The sequence below is a fragment of the Mesoplodon bidens genome (genome assembly GCF_964165515.1).
Source record: "Mesoplodon bidens genome assembly, chromosome: 6".
In the NCBI taxonomy this organism is placed as follows: Eukaryota; Metazoa; Chordata; class Mammalia; order Artiodactyla; family Ziphiidae; genus Mesoplodon; species Mesoplodon bidens.
The window spans coordinates 44,897,011-44,920,702 of NC_138162.1; the positions used below are offsets into that span (position 1 = coordinate 44,897,011).

At 38.4% G+C, this 23,692-nt stretch overlaps 1 protein-coding gene across 2 annotated transcripts in view; it reads left to right on the forward strand.

Moving 5' to 3' along the window:
- Positions 1-23,692, forward strand: part of FRMD3 (FERM domain containing 3) — a 312,880-nt gene that overhangs the window by 282,469 nt on the left and 6,719 nt on the right. The window contains exon 1 of one of the 2 annotated variants that reach the window (XM_081236437.1): positions 985-1,245. The exons of the other annotated variant lie outside the window; for it this stretch is intronic. Coding sequence (XP_081092563.1) covers positions 1,119-1,245 — 127 coding nt within the window. The 5' untranslated portion in view covers positions 985-1,118. Of the gene's footprint in view, positions 1-984; positions 1,246-23,692 lie in introns of those variants that run through there. 2 annotated transcript variants of the gene reach the window in all.

Here is a 23,692-nt window from a genome sequence, read left to right on the forward strand (position 1 = left end):
AGAGCTGTGCTGTCTAACACGGCAGCCCCTGTGGCTGCTGAGCACTGGCAATGTGGCTGGTCTGAATGGAGACATGATGTAAGTGTGCAAATGTACACCAATTTCAAAGACTTAGTATGAAAAAAAGTAAACTATTTTATTATTTTGATATTGTTATATAGTGAATGATACTATTTTGGATATCTTGGCTTTAAATAAAGAGCATTATTGGGGCTTCCCTGGTAGCGCCGCGGTTAAGAATCCACCTGCCAATGCAGGGGACACGGGTTCTGGCCCTGGTCCGGGAAGATCCCTCATGCCGCCGAGCAGCTAAGCCTGTGCGCCGCAACTACTGAGCCTGCGCTCTAGAGCCCGTGAGCCACAAATATTGAAGCCTGCGCGCCACAACTACTGAAGCCCGCGCGCCTAGAGCCCGTGCTCCACAAGAGAAGCCCACTGCAATGAGAAGCCCGCGCACCGCAACGAAAAGTAGCCCCCGCTCACCACAACTAGAGAAAGCCCGCACATAGCAACAAAGACCCAATACAGCCAAAAATAATGCATAAATTAAATAAATAAATTTAAAAAAAATTAAAAGAGCATTATTAAAATTAATTTTAATTATTTCTTTTACTTTTCATATGCTTTCTTCTTTAATGTGGCTTGCGTTGTATTTTTACTGGACAGCGCTGCTCTAGAACTTAATAAAGATTCAAATTATCTTTAAAAGAAATCAAGGGGGCGTTCTCCATTGCACAGTTGTCCAGTTGTCATTTTTATCTTTAGGGGGGACGTTCAATTCTTAGGACACTGTAGGGCATTAGGCTGGGGTCCTCTGGCCTGGATGGTTTAGGACAAGCTGGGGTAGCAATGATGCATATTATTTCATTGTCTGTTACGGGAGTGAGTGGAGAGTTTAAAAATAGCAGCCCCCTCCCTCCTCCGGCCCCATGCTGATCCCTCCTGAGTTATTTCTGTTGGCTGCATTAGGAGCCTGACATTTGATTCATTCAGTGCGCCCTGCCTCGGTCCTTTAAAACAGAATGGACAGTTAGTGAAAGGTCAAAGCCACTATGGCTGGCGGTAGCTGCCCTGGGCCATGACAGGAGGAGGAGACTGAGGGAACTGAAGAACCAGTAATGGCAAAATGCTTGGTCAAGATCCAGACTCGGAGGGGTCTCCGCCTGCAGTTGGTGAACCACTGCAGCAGCAACGTGTTTGTCCGTCTACTGAGACACAGTTCCAAGATCACAGCCAGAAACACGGGTACGTGCCCTGCGCTGGGCTCTCCTCCGCGCCTGAGAAGAGTGCGGGCTTTCCAGCTGCCGGCTCACCGCGGGCCGGCGGCTGGGAGAGAAGCCTAGGCGAACCCAGTGTCAGAGGTTTGTGATAAGGATGAGAAAGAGAGGGAGGGAGAAAAGCAGAGAGGCAGGCAGGCAGGAAGGAGAGAGTGAGCAAGCGAGCACTGAGGGAAAATGGGAGGGCTTGAAATGGGGGTCCTGGCCCTCCTATTAAGTGAAATGGTATGAAGTCATCCTAAAGGCTAATAAATTACATGCCAGTAGTAGCCTGGTTAGGAAGGAGGCAGCAGTGGGGTGTCCAATCCAGATGGCCCAGGAATGACTGAAGATCATAGAGAGGACAGATTGGATGATCAAAACATGCTCACCCCTCCTTTTATTGTTCAAAGTTTAAGATCTTCAAGTGTGCTTGCCTGGATGAGGCAAAACTCCCCTTTATCTTCAAAGTAGAGCTGTCCTGAAATACAATAGCAGTTAAAGAGCTGGGATAAAACTGATGTTCTGCTCATTTCCTTTTCACTGAAAATGTATTTTGTGTGTTATTTTGTGGTCCTTGGGGGAAAATAAGAATTGAAATAGGAATTTTTAAAAATCAGAGCCTACAGCAGGAAAGGAGCTGCTGTTATATATGGATATGTAGTTTTCACCAAATGATTAAAATTTTTAAAATCCTGGGAAATGTCTGGAATTGGCCATACCACATGCACATGTGTGGAACTGACTTCTAAGTGAACTCAAATGAAATTAATTGTATTTGTATAATGACATAGATAATAGATGATGTGTTCTTCTTATAAAAGATTTTTAAAGTACAATTTTATAGAATGTTTTCCTTGACCCTAATACTCCTGATAGCCAGTCTATGCACATTGACGTGTAGAATGGATATAGGATTTTGTTTTTACATAAATGGGATTGTTCTGTATGTATTATTTTACAATTCATTTTTTTCACTTTATCATATGGCTTGAAGGACTTTCCATATCAATACATATTAATCTGTGTCCTTCTAAAAATTGGCTGAATAATATCATGTAGAGATGTCATAATTTATTTAATCACCAAATTACTGTTGGAAAACTGATATTTCCTATTTATTAGCTGTAACAGTGCTGCAATGAATGTGCATATACAAGTATTTCTCTATGACAGATTCTTAAAAGTTGAAGGATATACACATTTTAAATTTTGATGGAAATGGGCAAATAATTTATCCTCTGAAAGACTAACACTCACTAACAAGGTGAGTACGAGAATGGCTGCTTCCTCACATAAGCACTAACCCTGATGTGACCAATTTCTAAGATTGAAAAAAAAAAAAAGAGATTTTATTGTTTTAATTTGCCTGTTCCTTTTTACTAGTGAGGGTGAGCATCTTTTCAAAGGATAATTGTCCATGTGCATTTCTCCTGGGAACTAGTTGTTTACTTTGTGAATTTCTGTTTTGGTTTTTCCCTTCCCTTATAGATTGTGGGAATTCTTTTATAATCTGCATATTAATCTTTTGCCTTTTACAAGTATTAACTTCTTTCCTCATAATTTGTTCCTGGCTTTTAACTTATTTTAATGTTAACTTTGTAGCACAGGCACTTTTCATATGCACAGACAGCTTCTGCATGTGCAGACTACTTAATTTTTCTATGTTCTAAGTTTTATTATTTTATGTCAGTTTCCCTCATTCCAAGATTATAAACATGTTTTCTGTGTTTTCATCCTCATAATTAATGCATTAGCTTGAACTATGTGAAATTGCTGATACTCAACTGCTTTTGACCTACAAAAATGGTGATTTCATGTGGTTTGATCTAATATTTGTTTTTTGGGGTTTTTTTTGTTTTTTTCCATCTTTATTGGAGTATAATTGCTTTACAATGGTGTGTTAGTTTCTGCTTCATAACAAAGTGAATCAGTGATACATATACATATGTTCCCATATGTCTTCCCTCTTGTGTCTCCCTCCCTCCCACCCTCCCTATCCCACCCCTCTAGGTGGTCACAAAGCACCTGATCTCCCTGTGCTATGCGGCTGCTTCCCACTAGCTATCTACGTTTGTTTTTATTTGATCTGTTAACTTCTTTGGAATTTTTATGTGTGTTTGACACGAAGAAGGGATATACTTTTTCCCTCTCCCAGTTGGTTAGTGATTTTTCTCAAAGTTATTTATCATAACCTTTCATTATTTTCAAAGGTATATTTCTGAATTGCATATTTTAGTATTCCTGCTCCATTATTAACTATAGTATAGTTTTGACATCAGACAGGTCAAGTTCCCCCTCATGGATCTTTTTTTATCCAGAGTTTCTTGATTAATCATGTGCACTTTCTCCATTTGTCATTTCTGAAAATGTGTTGAGATTTGTATTGAAATTGCAGTGAATTTTAGTTTAATTAGAGGAGATCTAGAACTTCAAAATAATTGACTTCTATTCAGGAACACTGCTATATTCCTTCATTTTTTTCAGATTTTCTTTTAGGTTATTCAGCTATGTCTTAATGTCATCCTCATGCAAGTTTTGCATATTTCTTATGGATATCCTGGATATTATGTGACTATTCTAATTTGTGCATTTAGCTATTTTGAATGGGATTTTCCATTATCATATTTTTTATGGTCTTTGCTTGTGTGTAGTAAATCACCTGCTTTGAATCTGAACACCTTACTGACTTCTGATTAATTCCCCTAGCTTGTTAGAATCTTTGCCTTGTCTTGTAGATGATACTATCACCTGGAAATAGTGACAGTTTTGTGCCTTCCTTTCCAATATTTACACTTCTTATTTGTTGTCTTTATCATATTGCATTATTGAGGTCCACCAGGATGACGCTGAAGTTCAGTGAGGGTTTTCTGTCATGTTCCTGACTTTGGTGTGATGATTGATTGTGATGACAGAGAGACCCATGAGATGGTGACAGCTGCATCAGTTAGCATGACATTAGCAGCAAGGAACTCTAACAAACACTGGTTTAAATAATAAAGTGATTTATTATCCAAGACAACACCAAGTCCAGAGTCAGGGATGACTCCAGGATTGAGAAACCAGGTTCATTTTCTCTCTCTGCACTGCTCTTCTCAGTTGGCCAGAACTCCCCCTCAGACCATTTGCCGTCAGCATCACAGGATGGCTGCCAGAATTCCTGGTGTCTCTTTCACATACAATGTCAAGAGAAAGTCTGTATCTGTCCAGTATGCTCTTCTTAGAAGCAAGAAACCTTTGTCAGAATTTCCCCCTCTACCTCTCTCCCCCTGGCGACTCTTCCCTTCATTTTTCATTTTCAGGGTTGGCTCACATACCCACTTCCAAACCAGAGACCGCCAAGAGAATGGAATTACCATCACTGGCTGAGACTAATCATCTGGGAGAGAAATGAATGAGTCAACCATGGAAACTGTAAGATAAGCATCTACGTAGGAGAGCCTTCCTCCGAGAGGAAGTGACAGATGAGGTCTTAAAGAATGAGTAGGAGCCATGTGAGTGCAGAAGGACATTCCAGGGAGAGGCAACAGTCTGTGCAAAGGCACAGAGGCATGATACAGCGTAACACATTTGGGCACCTCTAAATAGATAGGAACGGTGGAAATGTGTGGGGTATAGGTGTGCTTTTTATACTAAGCTGGAGTTTAAATTTTATCCTGAAAGCCATGAAAAACCTTTTAAGAGGATTTGTTACTGACCAGGGTTCATGCCCTTCCCTAGGCAATAGAAATTGACTAGAGGCAAGACAAGAAATTTAGGCAAGGCTTTATTGGGGCCCCTGCTGCAGCAGGTGGGAGTGAGAACAAACAACAGGTTCCCTTGCTTGCTGGCTCCCTGAGGGGGGCAAGCTTGTTCCTTATATGGGGTGAGGGTAGGGGTGTGTCCAGGGGTCGGGCCAGAGGGGTGGCTTAGGTGTTTTGCTCACCCCTCTGGTGGTGTTGTGTGCAGGAGGTATTCTCAGTACCCTGCTTTTGCTCCTGACACCCTGTTTTTGCTCCAGGCTCTTCAAAAGTGGCAGTTGGGTTTTTTGGTCTCTGTATCTTTTGGGTCCAGTAGTTGCCCCAACTGCACATGCACACAGTTATTTTTAGTCCCATACAGTTTCTTTGTATTTTGTTGCTGGAGGAGGGGTGTGTCCAGGTGCAAGCACTGCAGCAAAGGGTCCCAGGTCCCAGCCTGACTCAGATTCATATGACTAATTAGGCATTTTTAAATGATTGTTCTGGCAACAATTCAGAAGGAGCCAGACTGAGGTCAGGGAAACCAGTGAGGAGGCCATTGCTGTCATGCAGTTGAGAAGTGGTAAGCATGGGGGGGATGGAGAGGCAGGGACCGCTTTGAAAGTGAATATGGTGGCAGAGTTTGTAGAAGCTGGTGACAGATATGGGGTGAGCAGTGAGTGAGAAGTCACGGCCAACCCTTAGATTGCTGGTGTGGGTAGAAGGTGATGCCACTTACTATATAGTAACTGGTAAAGGAGGGAAAGTCTGGGGTGGGAGATACAGACTGGATGTAGGATACGAGCCTACATCCAGGTGTGTGGTGAGTCTGCAGTTCATTGGACGGTTTTGGGTTGAGATGGGTCAGAGATTCAGTAACGTGTTTCTCAAACTAAACTAAGTCATGTTCAAACTTCTCTGGTCAAATATATTTGGGAAATATTGAGTTAAATAAAGCAAAACTGGTTTCTTCTCTTTGGGACCTCTCAGACATTTTAATAGGTAAATAATACTGTTACTGAGTGTTTACTGTGAGCCAACCACTTCCCACACGTTAATTCATGACTCCTCTGTGCACAGTATCCCCACGCGGTATGGCCTGAATTTTTCCATTTTATAGATCTCACTGAACAGAGCGATTAAGTAACTTGTCCAAGGTCACATGACAATACAAGGCCAGGATTCAGACACAGAAAGATAATTTAAGAGCTAGTATTCTTTTTAGGGCTGCCCTGGTGGCACAGTGGTTGAGAGTCCGCCTGCCGATGCAGGGGACACGGGTTTGTGCCCCGGTCCGGGAAGATCCCACATGCCGCGGAGCGGCTGGGCCTGTGGGCCATGGCCGCTGAGCCTGTGCATCCGGAGCCTGTGCTCCGCAACGGGAGAGGCCACAACAGTGAGAGGCCCGCGTACCGCAAAAAAAAAAAAAAAAAAGAGCTAGTATTCTTTTTAATTTCAGCTTTATTGAGGTATAATGGACAAATAAAATTGAAAGATATTTAAAGTATATATTGTGGCAATTTGATGTACATTGTGAAAAGATTCCCCCTACTTAACTGATTAGCACGTTCATTACCTCAAATATTTATCAGTTTTTTTTTTTTTTGGTGAGAACATTTAAGTTCTACTCTCTTGCAAATTTCAATTGTATAAAACAGTGTTATCAACTACAATGACCATGTTTTACATTAGAACATCAAACCATATTCATCTTACAGCTGAAAGTTTGCACCCTTTCCCTGTTTCTCCCACCCCCTAGCCCATGGCAACCACTTTTCTACTTTCTGTTTCTATGAGTTTGACTTTTCTTTGTTGTTGTGTTTTTTTGTTGTTGTTTATTTTAGATTCCACATATAAGTGGTACTGTGGAACATTTGTCTTTCTCTGACTTATTTCACCTACATAATGCCCTCAAGGCCCATCCATGTTGTAACAAATGGCAGGATTTTCTTCTTTCTTATGGTTGAATAATATGCCACTGTGTACATATACCACATCTTCTATCTTCTTTATCCATTCATCCATTGATGGCCATTTAGGTTGTTTCCATATCTTGGCTATTGTGAATAATGCTGCAATGAACATGGGAGTGCAGATATCTCTTCAAGATCCTATTTTCATTTCCTTTGGATATATACTCAGAAGTGGGGATTGTTAGATCATATGGTAGTTCTATTTTTAATTTTGGGGGGACCCTCCATACTGTTTTCCATAGTGGCTGCACCAACAGTGCACAGGTGTTCCCTTTTCCCTACATCCTCACCAGCACATGTAATCACTTGTCTTTTTGATGATAGCCATGACTTTTTTTGAAGTATAGTTTTTGTACAATATTATATAAGTTAGGGGTATACAATATAGTAATTCACAATTTTTAAAGGTTATACTCCATTTATAGTTATTATAAAATATATCTGAAGAAAACCATTTTTTGAAAAGATATGTGCACCCCAGTGTTCATTGCAGCACTATTTACAGTAGGCAAGATATGGAAGCAACCTAAGTGTCCATTGACAGATGAATGGATAAAGAAGATGTGGTATATATACACAATGGAACATTACTCAGCCATAAAAAAAATGAAAGAATGACATTTGCAGCAACATGGCTGGACCTAGAGATGATCGTACTAAGTAAAGTAAGTCAGACAGAGAAAGACAAATATCATACGATATCGCTTATATGTGGAATCTAAAAAAATGATACAAATGAACTTATTTACAAAACAGAAATAGACTCAAATATAGAAAATGAATTTATGGTTACCAGAGGGGAAAGGGGGTGATAAATTAGGAGTTTAGGATTAAAATATACACACCATTATATATAAAATAGATAACCAACAAACACCTACTGTATAGTACAGGAAACTATACTCAGTATCTTATAATTACCTATAATGGAAGAGAATTTTAAAAAGAATATATATGTGTATATATGTGTGTATATATATATATATATATATAACTGAATCACTTTGCTGTACATCTAAAACTAACATAACATTGTAAATCAACTATATTTCAATAAAAATTTTTTTAAAAGAAAAAATAAAAATAAAATATTGGCTATATTCCTGGTGTTGTACAGTATATCCTTGTTGCTTATTTTATACCTAATAGTTTATACCTTTCAATCCCCTACTCCTGTACTTCCCCTTCCTCTTCCCTCCCCCAACTGGTAACCAATAGTTTTTTTCTCTGTGAGTTTGCTTCTTTTTTGTTATATTCGCTAGTTTGTTGTGTTTTTTAGATTCCACATATAAATGATATTATACAGTATTTGTCTTTCTCTGTCTGACTTATTTCACTTAGCATAATGCCCTCCAAGTCCATCCATGTTGCTGCAATGGCAAAATTTCCTTCTTTATGGCTAAGTAGTATTCCACTGTATATATACACAACATCTTCTTTATCCACTCATCTGTTGGTAGACACTTAGGTTGCTTCCGTATCTCGGCAATTGTAAATAATGTTGCTGTGAACATTGGGGTGCATATATCTTTTTGAATTAGTGTTTCTGGTTTTTTTCTGATATATACCCAGGAGTGGAATTGCTGGGTCATGTGGTAGTTCCATTTTTAGTTTTTTTGAGGAATCTCCATATCATTTTCCACAGTGATAGCCATAATTTTTCATGAGAGCTTGTACTCTTAACCTTAATAGTAGTGTCCAAAAGGTGATAGTGTGCACAGTTTCCCAAACTAATTTCAAGGAACAATGGGCAAGGACACAAGTGACCTGCGGAGCTGTGTTGAGTAATGCTGCAGTAGCATGGTGGAGCCATGCATATGGTTGAGACTCTAAGGGGGAGGGTACAGAGTGACAAGAGCAGAGAGCTGAAGCTACCACAAATAGAGGTGAAAAGACTGTGGAAAAGACAGAGGTAGCTTAGAACCATGAGATGGAAACCAAGAGAGTGTGAAGTCACAGAGGTAGAATGGTTAGTAGGAGGACAGAAGAGAACACACTTTGTCTTTAGCAACATGGTGATCATTGGATATCTTGGTGAGAGCCATTTCAGTGGTCTGGAAGGGGCAGTTGACTTCTGCAATATGAGGACAAGGATTGACTGAATTCTCTTGAATTCTAGATATTGAAATCAAAAAAATGGTAAGACAAAGGTTTCAAAATGTTCAGCTACTCTAGAGGCGTGACCAGGAGGTTGGTAGGTGATGACCACAAGGAGAAGTGAGATTGATGTTCATGGCTTAGGAAGAACATTAGGATTTGCTGTGAAGCGTGTGTGTGTGTGTGTGTGTGTGTGTCTAAGTTTCCATTCGTCTATACTTTCCGGAGTCACTGGGATGACTCTTATGGGTTTTAAACAGAATGAGCAGGCAGCTTCCCAAGGATATTCAGAGGCATCAGGAACGTTTCTAGTGTGAGATATTTTGCAGTGTCTGTGCATGAAAGTGAAAACCCTCATCTGAAAGAGTACATGTCATTCTCAGGATCTTTTCTTTAAACCCATGAGACATGAGCTTCACTTGAAGGATTAGACTTTATCCCCAGCAAAGGGAAGATAAAGGAGTCACACAGGAGTTTAATGGCGTACCATCTTACTACATTTGGAAGTCCGACTGCTGCTTAATGTGGATAGAAAACATTTGGGGCACTGATAGCACATGCATAATACAGTGAACCTGAAAGCTTATTTCTAACTTAAACCATTAATCCCCACAACAGCAAGTGATTTTTTTTTTTTTGGCTTCCAGGATACAATCACAGGAGGTATGACATATGAACACGTAATTGGGTGACCATACAATCTATTAGGCAAACCTTTTGAGAGTGAAAGGGGCACTTTAAAATGCTGCTAGGAAACAGGCATACCGTGGGACTGTACCAGGCAAATGGGGACAAGTGGTCACCTTACATATAATGATACTGTGGTTTCAGCAAATGAAATTGGCCAATAACACAAGACTCTTCCTCTTTAGTTAAGAAGTGAGGGTCTTTCTGGGCCTCTCAGATCCCCTTCTCTTCAGGAAAACATGGTGGTTTGGAACAAGCTTTGGAGTCAGGCAGGCTTGGGTACAAACCCCTGCTCTGTTGTGTCCTGGCGTCCTGACCTTGTGCAGGTTACTTAACATCTCTGAGCCTCAGTTTCCTCATCTCCTCTTATGAATATCACGTGATCATGTGCTTAAAATATCTATCCCTGTAAAAATTTATTAAAAATTTTAGTGCTCTTGTCTTTTCCCCTCTCCCACAATGTTTCTCAATAGATACAGGAGAAACAGCTCTGCTTCTTATATGCAGGTGATTGGTGCTTTCAGGGAAAGTATATGTATAGTGTCAAGTGGGACTTTTTTTGAGAGGCCTAGACTGGAAGGGATCTGGTCCATTTTTCAGGTAAAAAGCCTAAGACTCATAGAACTGAAGTGCCATGTCGGAGGACACACAGAGAGTTCTGTGGAACCGAATCTAGGTCCCCAGAATTCCAGGCCACTGTCCTTTCCACTCCATCATATTTCCTAGAAGTGGAGGGATGACCTCTTCCTTCTCTCCCACTCTTCCTTCACTCTTCTTGTCCCTATCCTCAATTCAAGAGTACAGCACACCTCCCAGAGACAGGATGGCTACACCGATCAACATAAGTAGATTAGTCAGAAGTTAGCCCACCTCAGCAAGGACGGTTCTGGTTAATACGCAACAAATATGTGAACTCCATAGAGACCTGACAATTTCGTGTGTTCTTGAGCAGTGGTTGTCAGTCCTTCCAGATTCAGTGTGCCCTTCAGATTCAGTAACAAAGATCTTAATGTTCTCTCTACCATCCTGAAATGAAACTCAGAGAAAACACGGTCTACTTACACATAACTTTAAAAGTCAAAATAATGCTCGAAGTGTAATGACAGGAGAACTTAGAAGTAATTCATAATAAAATAGTTAAGTCTTTCCAAAGGTTTTTCTTAAGCTTGATTCACCAGGAGGCAGAATGAAGGCATGGAATGCTGGCTCCTCTGTGAATGTAATGGGGGGACATGGGCACCACTCAACAGATGCAAGAACGTGTGCTACTATATAGGCATCTTGGACACCTTAGCCATTTCAGACAGCAGTGATGTGATTCAAACAGCTCATTTCAAACAGCTCTTGGCAAGATACCTTCAATTTACCCAGTGGTTGTATGCCTGAAAAATTCAAAATATGTTAAAATCATATCTAAATGCTTTAGGTTTAAATGTAAAACACAGGTAGATTCTAGATTCAAATCATTCTAAATAGGTTTCTCACCAACATGGATAATATTTAATAGGACATCTAAAAGTTATGTGGGATGCAAAATAATTATTTTGTGGGACCATCCTATGCATTTTTTGATGTCTGGCATCCTTGACGCCCTCCCACTAAATGATGCTGACCCTGCCAATCATTGTGACCACCAAAAAAGCCTCTACAATTTTCTAAAATACCCTCCTGCCTGCCAGTTGGTGGTACCGCTTTCTTTGTGTCCCTACTCTGCAGGTTTAGGGGGCATTCCATAGTTGGGTACCAGCACAGAGTGACTTGGGGTGCCACAGAGGGAACCTGAATGGTGGTGACCAGTGATGCCATTTGCCAAAGCCTGGAATGAGCAGTGCACAACCTGCTTGACTGTACACAGCAGGCACACAGGCTGTCCATCATCAGTGGCCAGTCTTTTCCTTCAGCATCTTTTGATTATCGCTATTTCACTTCGTGAAGTATGTCTTCAACTTGACTAATGATAATAATGGTATAAAAATAGTTATATTTACTAAAATATAAGTTAACATTATTTCCTGTGTCAGAAACTTTCAGCTATTACATAATTTTTCTTTTCCTTTAATCTTTTTATTTATTTATTTATTTTTACATCTTTATTGGAGTATAATTGCTTTACAATGGTGTGTTAGTTTCTGCTTTATAACAAAGTGAATCAGTTATACATATACATATGTCCCCATATCTCTTCCCTCTTGCGTCTCCCTCCTTCCCACCCTCCCTTATCCCACCCCTCCAGGCGGTCACAAAGCACCGAGCTGATCTCCCTGTGCTATGCGGCTGCTTCCCACTAGCTATCTATTTTACTTTCAGTAGTGTATATATGTCCATGCCACTCTCTCACTTTGTCACAGCTTACCCTTCCCCTTCCCCATATCCTCAAGTCCATTCTCTAGTAAGTCTGTGTCTTTATTCCTGTCTTACCCCTAGGTTCTTCATGACCAGTTTTTTTTCTTAGATTCCATATATATGTGTTAGCATACGGTATTTGTTTTTCTCTTTTGACTTACTTCACTTTGTATGACAGACTCTAGGTCTATCCACCTCATTACAAATAGCTCAATTTCGTTTCTTTTTATGGCTGAGTAATATTCTATTGTATATATGTACCACATCTTCTTTATCCATTCATCCGATGATGGACAGTTAGGTTGTTTCCATCTCCGGGCTATTGTAAATAGAGCTGCAGTGAACATTTTGGTACATGACTCTTTTTGAATTATGGTTTTCTCAGGGTATATGCCCAGTAGTGGGATTGCTGAGTCATACGGTAGTTCTATTTGTAGTTTTTTAAGGAACCTCCATACTGTTCTCCATAGTGGCTGTACCAATTCACATTCCCACCCAGCTATTATATAATTTTAATTGGGCTGCATAATTATAGAAATTTGAAAGCTATTTCCTTTTCCTTAAGCATTGTCATATCACTTCTAAAAAACGTTTTTAGCCATTGAGCTTTGTGAATACATTTAGGAGGCTTCTCATGTACTGATGAAGTAAAATAAATTTAATGAAACAGTGTAGATTGTCTCACTAATTTAACATTTCTGGTCTCTTTGGACATTCTTGTCCAGTTCATCAGAAAAGGCATGTAGGAAACTTTAAGCATCTATCACATAAAGAAAATTAAGAAAATATGGATAACCAACTATAATATAATTTCCCTTGTACTCTGTAATAGTGGACTTGTTAGAAAACTAATCTGTGTTGATAAAACGATATTGCTTGTCAATAGATTGTATGTACATATTGCTTAGAAATAGGCCAATGTAGCCTAATTTTCTTTGGTAAGATAGTAACATATAATTCCTATAGCTTTTTTTTGATACAGACAGCACTTATGCATCCATAATTTTGTTTAACCCTCACCCCAGCCTTATGAGGTAGGTGTTACTTCTGTGTTGTTGTTAAGCAAGCTGAGCTCCAAGAATGTTTTAATTTTTATTTTATATCAAGGTATAGTTGATTTACAATGTTGTGTTAGTTTCAGGTGTATAGCAAAGTGATTCGGTTATACATATATCTATTCTTTTTCAGATTCTTTTCCCTTATATGTTATTATAGAATATTAAGCAGAGTTTCCTATGCTGTACAGTAGGTCCTTGTTGTTTATCTATTTTATATATAGTAGTTTGTATCTGCTAATCCCAAACTCCTAATTTATCCCTCCCCGACTCCTTCCCCCTCTGGTAACCATAAGTTTATTTTTGAAGTCTGTGAGTCTGTTTCTGTTTTGTAAATAAGTTCATTTGTATCTTTTTTTTTTAGATTCCATATATAAGCCATATCATATGATATTTGTCTTTCTCTGTCTGCCTTACCTCACTTAGTAAGATAATCTCTAGGTCCATCCATGTTGCTACAAATGGCTTTATGGCTGAGTAATATTCTTTTATATGGCTGAGTAATAGTCCATTGTATATACGTACCACATCTTCTTTATTCATAAACTGGTCGATGGAAGTTACTTAAGAACTAAAGTCTCATAAGTAAGTGGCAGAACTGGGTTGTCCAACCTTTGTCTGGTCTAGTTTCCACTCTATCCCACTAAAAATTTGAGCCTAGAGATGAGGGGAAAAGTATTATGAAACTCCAGCACATCTAATGCTAGTGGTTAGAAAAACTATGACAGGGAAGAAAGCATTTATTTCCCCGCCTAACTCCTCCTTTCCAGAAACATAAGAGAATACTTCTGTTGTTGAGATCAAAGTACTGGAATACTTGGGCGACTTTGAAACATCAGTAAATCTAGCTGATTTTATCACAGCATTTACCTAGTAGCATTTGTAGACTAGCAGCCTATAGGCCTAAAAATACCCACAGGCTCTTTCTGTATGGACTGCACAGATTTTTTTTTTTAATTTGAATTTTAAAGCTTTCAGATGGAGCTCAATATGGTCAATTTTCCCCGGTCACCACCACTCCCTACTGTCCCATACCTGGCCTGCACTCATTCACATCAGGCACCTGCCTGGCCTGTAGAGGCACTCCCTTTTGTGACCCTGAATTAATGACCATGATTATGTCTCTCCCAGAAGCCACAATTTCACCTTGCTAGTGCTCTATTTTTCCTTCTTAGAGCCTGGATTCCTCAGAAGAAAAATAAATTTGGGAAGGGGGATAGGGAGTGCTGGGGAGATGGGCTGAAATTTTACATAATGTCACTGAGAAGGTGACACTTGTTTAACCACCTGCAAAGAGGGACAGAGTGTGAACCTGTCTGAAGGCAGAGTGCTCCAAGCAGAGAGAAGAGCAAGAGAGAGCTTAACTGGCATGTTTGAGGGACAGCCAGGCTTCTGTGGCTGGAGTGGCATGAACGAGGGGGAGGGTCCTAGCAGAACAAGGTCAGAAAGGTTAGGAGAGGAGGGGAGGACTCACTGAGTAGAGCCCTAGACATCCCTGCAAGGACTTGGTTTATATTCTGAGGAAGATGAAAAACCGCTAGAGGACATTGAGCAGATGAGTGGCGTGATCCATGTTATGTTTTCAGAGGATGACTCCAGCTGCCGTGTTGACAATGACCCTTACATAGGCAAGGGCTAAAGCAGGGGGACCAGATGAGATGCTGCTGCAGTAATGTAAGTGAGAAAGATGGAGGCTTAGACCAGGCTGGTAGCGGTGGACATAGTAGGAAGTGATCCGATTCTGGGTGTGCTTTGAAGGTAGAGACATAGAAGTTGCTGATGGGTCCATTGTGAGAGTGAACAGAGGAAAGTCAAGGTTTTTGGTCTGAGCAGCTGGAAGAATGGAGTTGCCGTCAACAAAATACTGCAGTCTGGAAACTTGAGGTTTCCCTTTACCTCTTATTATAGGAGAAGGATATGGAAAGCAGAAGGCAGAGGGAGAATAGGTTGTGTATTAGGAAAAGGAGACTTAAGGAGAAAAGGCCATTTACGTGAGAAAATGCTGTTAGGTAAGAACAAAGAGCATGGAAGATCTCTGTGACCACAGGATGGTGAAAATAGCCAAAGGGGCTGGGAGTGGTCTTTCTAGAGCAGTTATGCCACTCATATACAATATGTTGCTTTCACTGCTTTCCCAAAGAGGAGAGTAAAATGACCTTTCTTCTGGGGATATGGAATACCAGATACGTAAAGATGTAGTATTCCAGAAAGTCATAACTCTTGTCATCTTTCCTTACACTGCGAACATTTTCTCCCTTCAGGTTTCATGGAGTAATATGGTGGTAGAAAAATTACAGCTTGCATTTATTTTTTTTAAATTTTTATTGAAGTGAAGTTCATAACATAAAGTCAGCCATTTTAACATGAAAAATATAGTACCATTTAGTACATTCACAGCTTTGCAACTAACACCTCTCTCTAGTTCCAAAACATTTTCATCACCCTAAAAGGAAACCTGGTGCCCGTTAAGCAGACACTCCCCATTCATTTCCTCCCTCAGCCCCTGGCAACAACCAGTATGCTTCCTGTCTCTATGAATTTACCTGTTCTGGATATTTCATATGGAGATAAATGGAATCATATGTTATGTAAGCTTCTGTGTCTGTCTACTTTCACTCAGCATGTTTTTGACATTCATCCATGTTGTATCATGTCTATAATGATTGAATAATATTATTATATGGATAAACCACATTTTATCTATTCATCTGTTTATGGACGTTTGGGTTGTTTCCAACTTTTTACTATTGGATTACTGCTGCTTTGAACATTTTTGTACAAGTATTTGTTTGAGTACTTGTTTTTAATTCTTTGGAGTATATACCTTGGAGTAGAAGTGCTGGATCATATGGTAATTCTGTTTGACTTGAGGAACTGCCAAACTGTTTTCTGTAGCAGCTGAACTATTTTAAAATCCCATCAGCAATGTTCAAGGGTTCCAATTTCTCCTCACCCTTAACCAACACTTGTTATTTTCAGGTTTTAAAAAATTATAGCTGTGGTTTATGTCAAAAAGTGTTTTCCTCTAAGAGTTTTATAGTGTCTGGCCTTACATTTAGGTCTTTAATACATTTGGAGTTTATTTTTGTGTATGGTGTTAGGGAGTGTTCTAATTTCATTCTTTTACATGTACCTGTCCAGTTTTCCTAGCACCACTTATTGAAGAGGCTGTCTTTTCTCCATTGTACGTTCTTGCCTCCTTATGGAATCTAAAAAACAAAAACAAAAACAGAAAACCATGGTACTGATGAACCTAGTTGCAGGGCAGGAATAAAGAGGTAGACATAGAGAATGGACTTGAGGACGGGGTGGGAGGGTGAAGCTGGGGCAAAGTGAGAGTGGCATGGACATATATACACTACCAAATGTAAAATAGTTGGCTGGTGGGAAGCAGCAGCATAGCACAGGGAGATCAGCTCGGTGCTTTGCGATGACCTAGAGGGGTGGGCTAGGGAGGATGGGAGGGAGGCTTGAGGGAGGGGACACGGGGACATGTGTATGCATATGGCTGATTCGCTTTGTTGTGCAACAGAAACTAACACAGTATTGTGAAGCAATTATACTCCAATAATGATCCATTAAAAAAAATTATAGCCATTCTAGTGGGTGTGAAGTGCTATCTTATTGTGGTAACAACTAATGATGTGGAGCTTCTTTTCATGTGCTTGTTGGCCCTTTTTATTTTGTGTGCATGTTTTATGGTATCTTTCATTTAGGCTGCTCAGGACTGTCATACCAGAGCTATTAGGAAATATCTGTTGATATTTAAATGATGAAACCAGTAATTCAGTCCTGCACATCATTTTCCCCCAGTTTTATTGAGATACAATAGACATACATCACTGTATAAGTTTAAGGTATACAGCATAATGGCTTGACATACAAATGTTGTGAAATGATTACTGCACTACCTTTAGCTAGCATCCATTATCTCATATAAATGTAACAAAAAGAAAAAAATTTTTCCTTGTGATATGGACTCTTGGGATCTACTCTCTTAACTTTCATATATATCATATAGCAGTATTAACTATAGTTATCATGTTGTACATTATATTCCTTATACCTATTTATAACTGGAAGTTTGTACCTTTTAACTACCTTTCTCTAATTCTCCCTCTCGCCACTCCCTGTCTCTGGTAACCACAAATCTGATTCCTTTTTCTATGAGTTTTAAAAAAGAATTAGATTCCACATATAAGTGAGATCATACAGTGTTCGTCTTTCTCTACCTGACTTATATCATTTAGCATAATGCCTTCCACGTCCATCCATGTTGTCACAAATGGCGGGATTTTCTCATTTTTTGGTGGCTGAATAATATTCTGGTGTGTGTGTGTGTGTGTGTGTGTGTGTATCACAAGTTCTTTGTGTGTATATATATATATATATATATATATATATATATATATATTCACAGATGAATGGACACTGAGGCTGTTTCCATGTCTTAACTATTGTCAATAATGCTGCTATGAACATGGGGGTGCAGATATCTTTTCATGTTAGTGTTTTTGTTTCCTTTCAATATATTCTCAGAAGTGGAACTTCTGGTTCATATGGTAGTGCAAAATTTTAACTTTTGCACTTGTAACTTTTTGAGTAATCTCCATACTGTTTTCTATAGTGCCTGTACCAGTTTATAATCCTGCCAACAGTGCACCAGGGTTCCCTTTTCTCCACATCCTTACCAGCATTTGTTATCTTTTTTTCTAACATCTTTATTGGAGTATAATTGCTTTACAATGGTATGTTAGTTTCTGCTGTATAACAAAGTGAATCAGTTATACATATACCCCCATATCTCTTCCCTCTTGCGTCTCCCTCCCTCCCTATCCCACCCCTCTAGGTGGTCACAAAGCACCGATCTGACCTCCCTGTGCTATGCGGCTACTTCCCACTAGCTATCTATTTTGGTAGTGTATATACGTCCATGCTACTCTCTCACTTCGTCCCAGCTTACCCTTCTCCCTCCCCGTATCCTCAAATCCATTCTCTAGTAGGTCTGTGTCTTTATTCCCATCTTGCCCCTAGGTTCTTCGTGACCATTTTTTTTTTTTTAGATTCCATATATATGTGTTAGCATACGGTATTTGTTTTTTCTTTTGACTTACTTCACTCTGTATGACAGACTCTAGGTCCATCCACCTCACTACAAATAACTCAATTTCGTTTCTTTTTATGGCTGAGTAATATTCCATTGTGTATATGTGCCACATCTTCTTTATCCATTCATCTGTCGATGGACACTTAGGTTGCTTCCATGTCCTGGCTATTGTAAATAAAGCTACAATGAACATTTTGGTACATGACTCTTTTTGAATTATGGTTTTCTCAGGGTATATGCCCAGTAGTGGGATTGCTGGGTCGTATGGTAGGTCTATTTTTAGTTTTTTAAGGAACCTCCATACTGTTCTCCATAGTTGCCGTATCAATTACATTCCCACCAACAGTGCAACAGGGCTCCCTTTTCTCCACACCCTCTCCAGCATTTATTGTTTGTAGATTTTTTGATGATGGCCATTCTGACTGGTGTGAGGTGATATCTCATTGTAGTTTTGATTTATATTTCGCTAATGATTAATGACGTTGAACATTCTTTCATGTGTTTGTTGGCAATCTGTATATCTTCTTTGGAGAAATGTGTATTTAGGTCGTCTGCCCATTTTTGGATTGGGTTGTTTTTTTGATATTGAGCTGTATGAGCTGCTTGTAAATTTTGGAGATTAATCTTTTGTCAGTTGCTTCATTTGCAAATATTTTCTCCCATTCTGAGGGTTGTCTTTTCATCTTGTTTATGGTTTCCTTTGCTGTGCAAAAGCTTTTAAGTTTCATTAGGTCCCATTTGTTTATTTTTGTTTTTATTTCCATTTCTCTAGGAGGTGGGTCAAATAGGATCTTGCTGTGATTTATGTCAAAGAGTGTTCTGCATATGTTTTCCTCTAAGAGTTTGATAGTGTCTGGGCTTACATTTAGGTCTTTAATCCATTTTGAGTTTATTTTTGTATATGGTGTTAGGGAGTGTTCTAATTTCATTCTCTTACATGTAGCTGTCTCTTTTTATTTATTTGTCTTTTTGATGATGATCATTCTAAAAGGCATGAAATGTCATTGTGGTTTTGATTTGCATTCCTCTAATGACTAGTGATATTGAGCCTAGTTTTGTGTACCTGTTGGCCTTTCATTTATTCTGTTTAGAAAAAATGTCTATTCAGGCCTTTTTCCCATTTTAAAATTGAATTATTTGGAGGTTTTTTTTTTTTTTTTTTTTTGCTATTGAGTTGTATGAGTTCTTTACATGTTTTGGATATTAACCCCTACTCAGATATGGCTTGGAAATTTTTTTCCCATTCCATAGGTTTTCACTTTGTTGTTTGCTTCTTTTGCTTGCAGGAGCTTTTTAGTTTAATGTAGTCCCACTTGTTTTTGATTTGGTTGCTTGTGCTTTAGGGATCATATCCAGAAAATCATTGCCAAGACCTATGTCAAGGAGCTTTTTTTCCTATGTTTTCTTCTAGGAGTTTCATGGTTTCAGGTTTTACATTTAAGTCTTTAATCCACTGCAAGTTAACTTTTGTGAGTAGTGGAAGTTTGGGGTCTAGTTTCATTCTTTCACATGTGAATATCCTCCTGCTTTGTTCTTCTTTCTCAGAATTGCTTTGGCTATTTAGGGTCTTTTGTGGTTCCATATAAATTTCAGGATTTTTTTTCTACTTCTGTAAAAAATTTCATTGGAATCTTGATAGGGATTGTATTGAATCTATAAATGGCTTTTGGTAGTATTGACATTTTAACAACATTAATTCTTCTAATCATGAACATGGGATACCTTTCCATTCATTTGTGTCTTCTTTGGTTTCTTTCACCAGTGTCTTATAATTTTCAGAGTAGAGATCTTTCACCTCCTTGGCTAAGTTTATCCCTAAATATTTTATTGTTTTTGATGCTGTTGTAAAAGAGATCTTTTTTTCCAGATAATTTATTGTTACTGTATAGAAACACTACTGATTTTTCTATGTTAAATTTGTATCCTGCAACTTCAATGAATTTGGGTATTAGCTCCAATAGTCTTTTGGTGGAGTCTTTAGGATTTTTCATGTATAAAAATGTCACATGCAAATAGAGATAATTTTACTTCTTCCTTTCCAATTCGGATGCCTTTTATTTATCTTTCTTGCCTGATTGCTCTGGCCAGGACTTCCAGTACTATGTTGAATAGGAGTGGTGAGAGTGAGCACCCTTGTCTTGTTCCTAATCTTAGAGGAAAAGCTTTCAATCTTTCACCACTGAGTATGATGTGAGCCATGGGCTTATCATATATGGCCTTTATTATGTTGAGGTACATTCCTTCTATAGCTAATTTGTTGAGTTTTTATCAAATGGATGTTGAATTTTGTCAAAAGCTTTTTCTGCATCTATTAAGACGATCATACGATTTTTTTTCTTTTATTCTGTTAATTTGATATATCACATTAATTTGTGTATGTTAAACCATCCTTGCATGCCAGCTCTAAATCCCACCTGATCACAGTAAATGATTCTTTTAATGTGCTGCTGGATTCAGTTTTCTGGTATTAAGAATTTCTGCATCTATATTCATCAGGCATGTTGGTCTGTAGTTTTCTAATAGTGTCCTTTCTGGCTTTGGTATCAGGGTAATGCTGGCCTCACAAAATAAGACTGGGAGTGTTTCCTCCACTTTGATATTTTTGGAAGAGTTGAGAAGGATTGGTGTTAATTCTTTAAAATTCACCAGTGAAGCCATCTGGTCCTTGGCTTTTCTTCACTGGGAAATTTTTGATTACCAATTCAATCTCCTTACTAGTAATTAGTTGATTCAGACTTTCTATTTCTTCTTGTTTCAGTCTTGGTAGTTTGTATGTTTCTGAGAATTTTTCCATTTTCTCTAGGTTGTTCAGTTTGTTGGTGTATATTTGTTCATAGTAGCCTTTTATGATCCTTTGTATTTCTGTGGTATCAGTTGTAATGTTTCCTTTTTCATTTATAATTTTGTTAATTTGGGTCCTCTCTTTTTTTCCTTGGTTAGTCTAGCTAAAAGTTTGTCAATTCTGTTTATCTTTTCAAAGAACCAACTCTTAGTTTGGTTAATCTTTCTTTCCTATTTTCCTGTTCTCTATTTTATTTCTGCTCTAATCTTTAGTTTTTCCTTTCTTCTGCTAACTTTGGGCTCAGTTTGACCACCATTTTCTAGTTCCTTAAGGCATAGAGTTAGGGTTTATCTTTCTTGCTTCTTAATATAGGCATTTATTGCTATGAAGTTCCCTCTTAGAACTGCTTTTGCTGCATCCTGTAAGTTTTGGTATGTTGTAGCTCCATTTTTGTTTCTCAAGATACTTTATTTCCTTGTTAATTTCTTCTTTAATCCATTGGTTGTTCAGGAGATTGTTTAATTTCCATTATTCATGAACTTTCCAGTTTTTCTCTTACTGATTTCTAGTTTCACACCATTGTGGTCAGAGAAGGTACTCAGTATGATTTCAGTCTTCTTAAATTTGCTAAGATTTATTTTATGGCCTAACATATGGCCTCTCCTAGAAAATGTTCCATGTGCACTTGAGAAGAATGTGTATTTTGCTGTTGTCAGATAGAATGTTCTCTGTATGTCTGTTAGGTCCATTTGGTCTATAGTGTTGCTCAAATCTGCTGTTTCCTTATTGATTCTCGGTCTGGATGATCTGTTCATTGTTGTGAGTGGAATATTAAAGTCCCCACTGTTATTGTATTGCTGTTTATGTCTCCTTTTAGCTGTGTTAGATTTTGATTTATGTATTTGGGTGCACCAATGTTGGGCACATAAATATTTACAATTGTTATATCTTTTTGATGTATTGACTCCTTTATCATTACCTTCTTTGTATATTTTTACCATTTTTAGTTTACAGTCTTTTTTTAACATCTTTAGTGGAGTATAATTGCTTTACAATGGTGCGTTATTTTCTGCTTTATAACAAAGTGAATCAGTTATACATATACATATGTCCCCATATCTCTTCCCTCTTGCATCTCCCTCCCTCCTACCCTCCCTATCCCACCCCTCCAGGCGGTCAGAAAGCACTGAGCTGATCTCCCTGTGCTATGCGGCTGCTTCCCACTAGCTATCTATTTTACGTTTGGTAGTGTGTATATGTCCATGCCACTCTCTCACTTTGTCCCAGCTTACCCTTCTCCCTCCCCATATCCTCAAGTCCATTCTCTATTTTGTCTGATGTAAGTATTGCTACCTCTGCTTTTTTTTTTTTTTTTGCCATTTGCTTGAAATATAGTTTTCCATCCCTTCACTCTCAGTCTATGTGTGTCTTTATGTCTAAAGTGAGTTTCTTGTAGGCAGCATATCATAGGATATTGTTTTTTAATTTATTCAGCCATTCTATGTCTTTTGATTGGAGAATGTAATCCATTTATGTTTAATTATTGATTTTAAAAAAAGGGTTTACAATTGCCATTTTGTTACTTACTGTCTGGCTGTTTTGTAGATCCATTGTTCCTTGTTTCTTACCGTGCTGTTTCTCATTTTGATGTTTTGTGGTATCAGTATGCTTTGACTTCTTTATCATGTTCCTTTTGTAATTACTACAGGTTTTTCCCTTGTGGTTACCGTGAAGCTTACATAAAAATATCTTAAATTTGTAACACTCCAGTTTAAGCTAATAACAACTTAACTTCAATACAATCCCTGAGCTTTACACTTTTACTTCTCCTCCCCCTCACATTTTAGGTTATTGATATTACAATTTGCTTTTGTTATTGTATAACTAATAACAGATTATTGTAGGTATGGTTATTTTTACATTTGTTTTTTAACTTGTAAACTAGATTTGTAAGTGAGTTGTGCACCAGCACTACCATACAGAATCTAACTTTGACTATATTACCAATGAGTTTTACACTGCCTTCTTACATTTTATGATGTTAATTAGTGTCCTTTCTACTTAACAGACTCCCTTTAGCATTTCTTGTAAGGTAGGTCTAATGGTGATGAATTCCTTCAGTTTTTGTTTGGGAAAGTCTTTATCCCTCCATTTCTGAAGGGTAGCTTCGCCAGGTATAGTATTCTTGGTTGAAAGTTTCTTTCTTTCAATATTTTGAATATGCCATGCCATTAGCTTCTGGCCTGAAAAGATTCTGTTGAGAAATCTGCCAGTAGTCTTATGGGGGCGCCCTTACATTAACTTATCTCTTTTCTCTTGCTGGTTTTACAATTCTTTTGTCTGACTCTTGACAATTTATATTTATGTCTCAGTAGAGCCCTTTTTGAGTTCAACCTATTTGGGATCCTTTGGGCCTCTTGATGTCTATTTCTCTTCCCAGGTTTGGGAAGTTTTCAGCCATTACTGTCTTTAATATATTTTCTGTCCTTTTTCTCTTCTGTTTTTGGAATTCCTTTAATACGAATATTGTTTCTTTTCATTGTGTCCCGTTAAGTCCTATGGGCTGGGGCTGGCTTCACGTTTTTTCATTCTTTTTTTTTTTTTGCTTCTCTGACTGGATAATTTCAAATATCCTATCTTCCAGGTCACTGATTCTTTTCTTTCTTCTGCCTG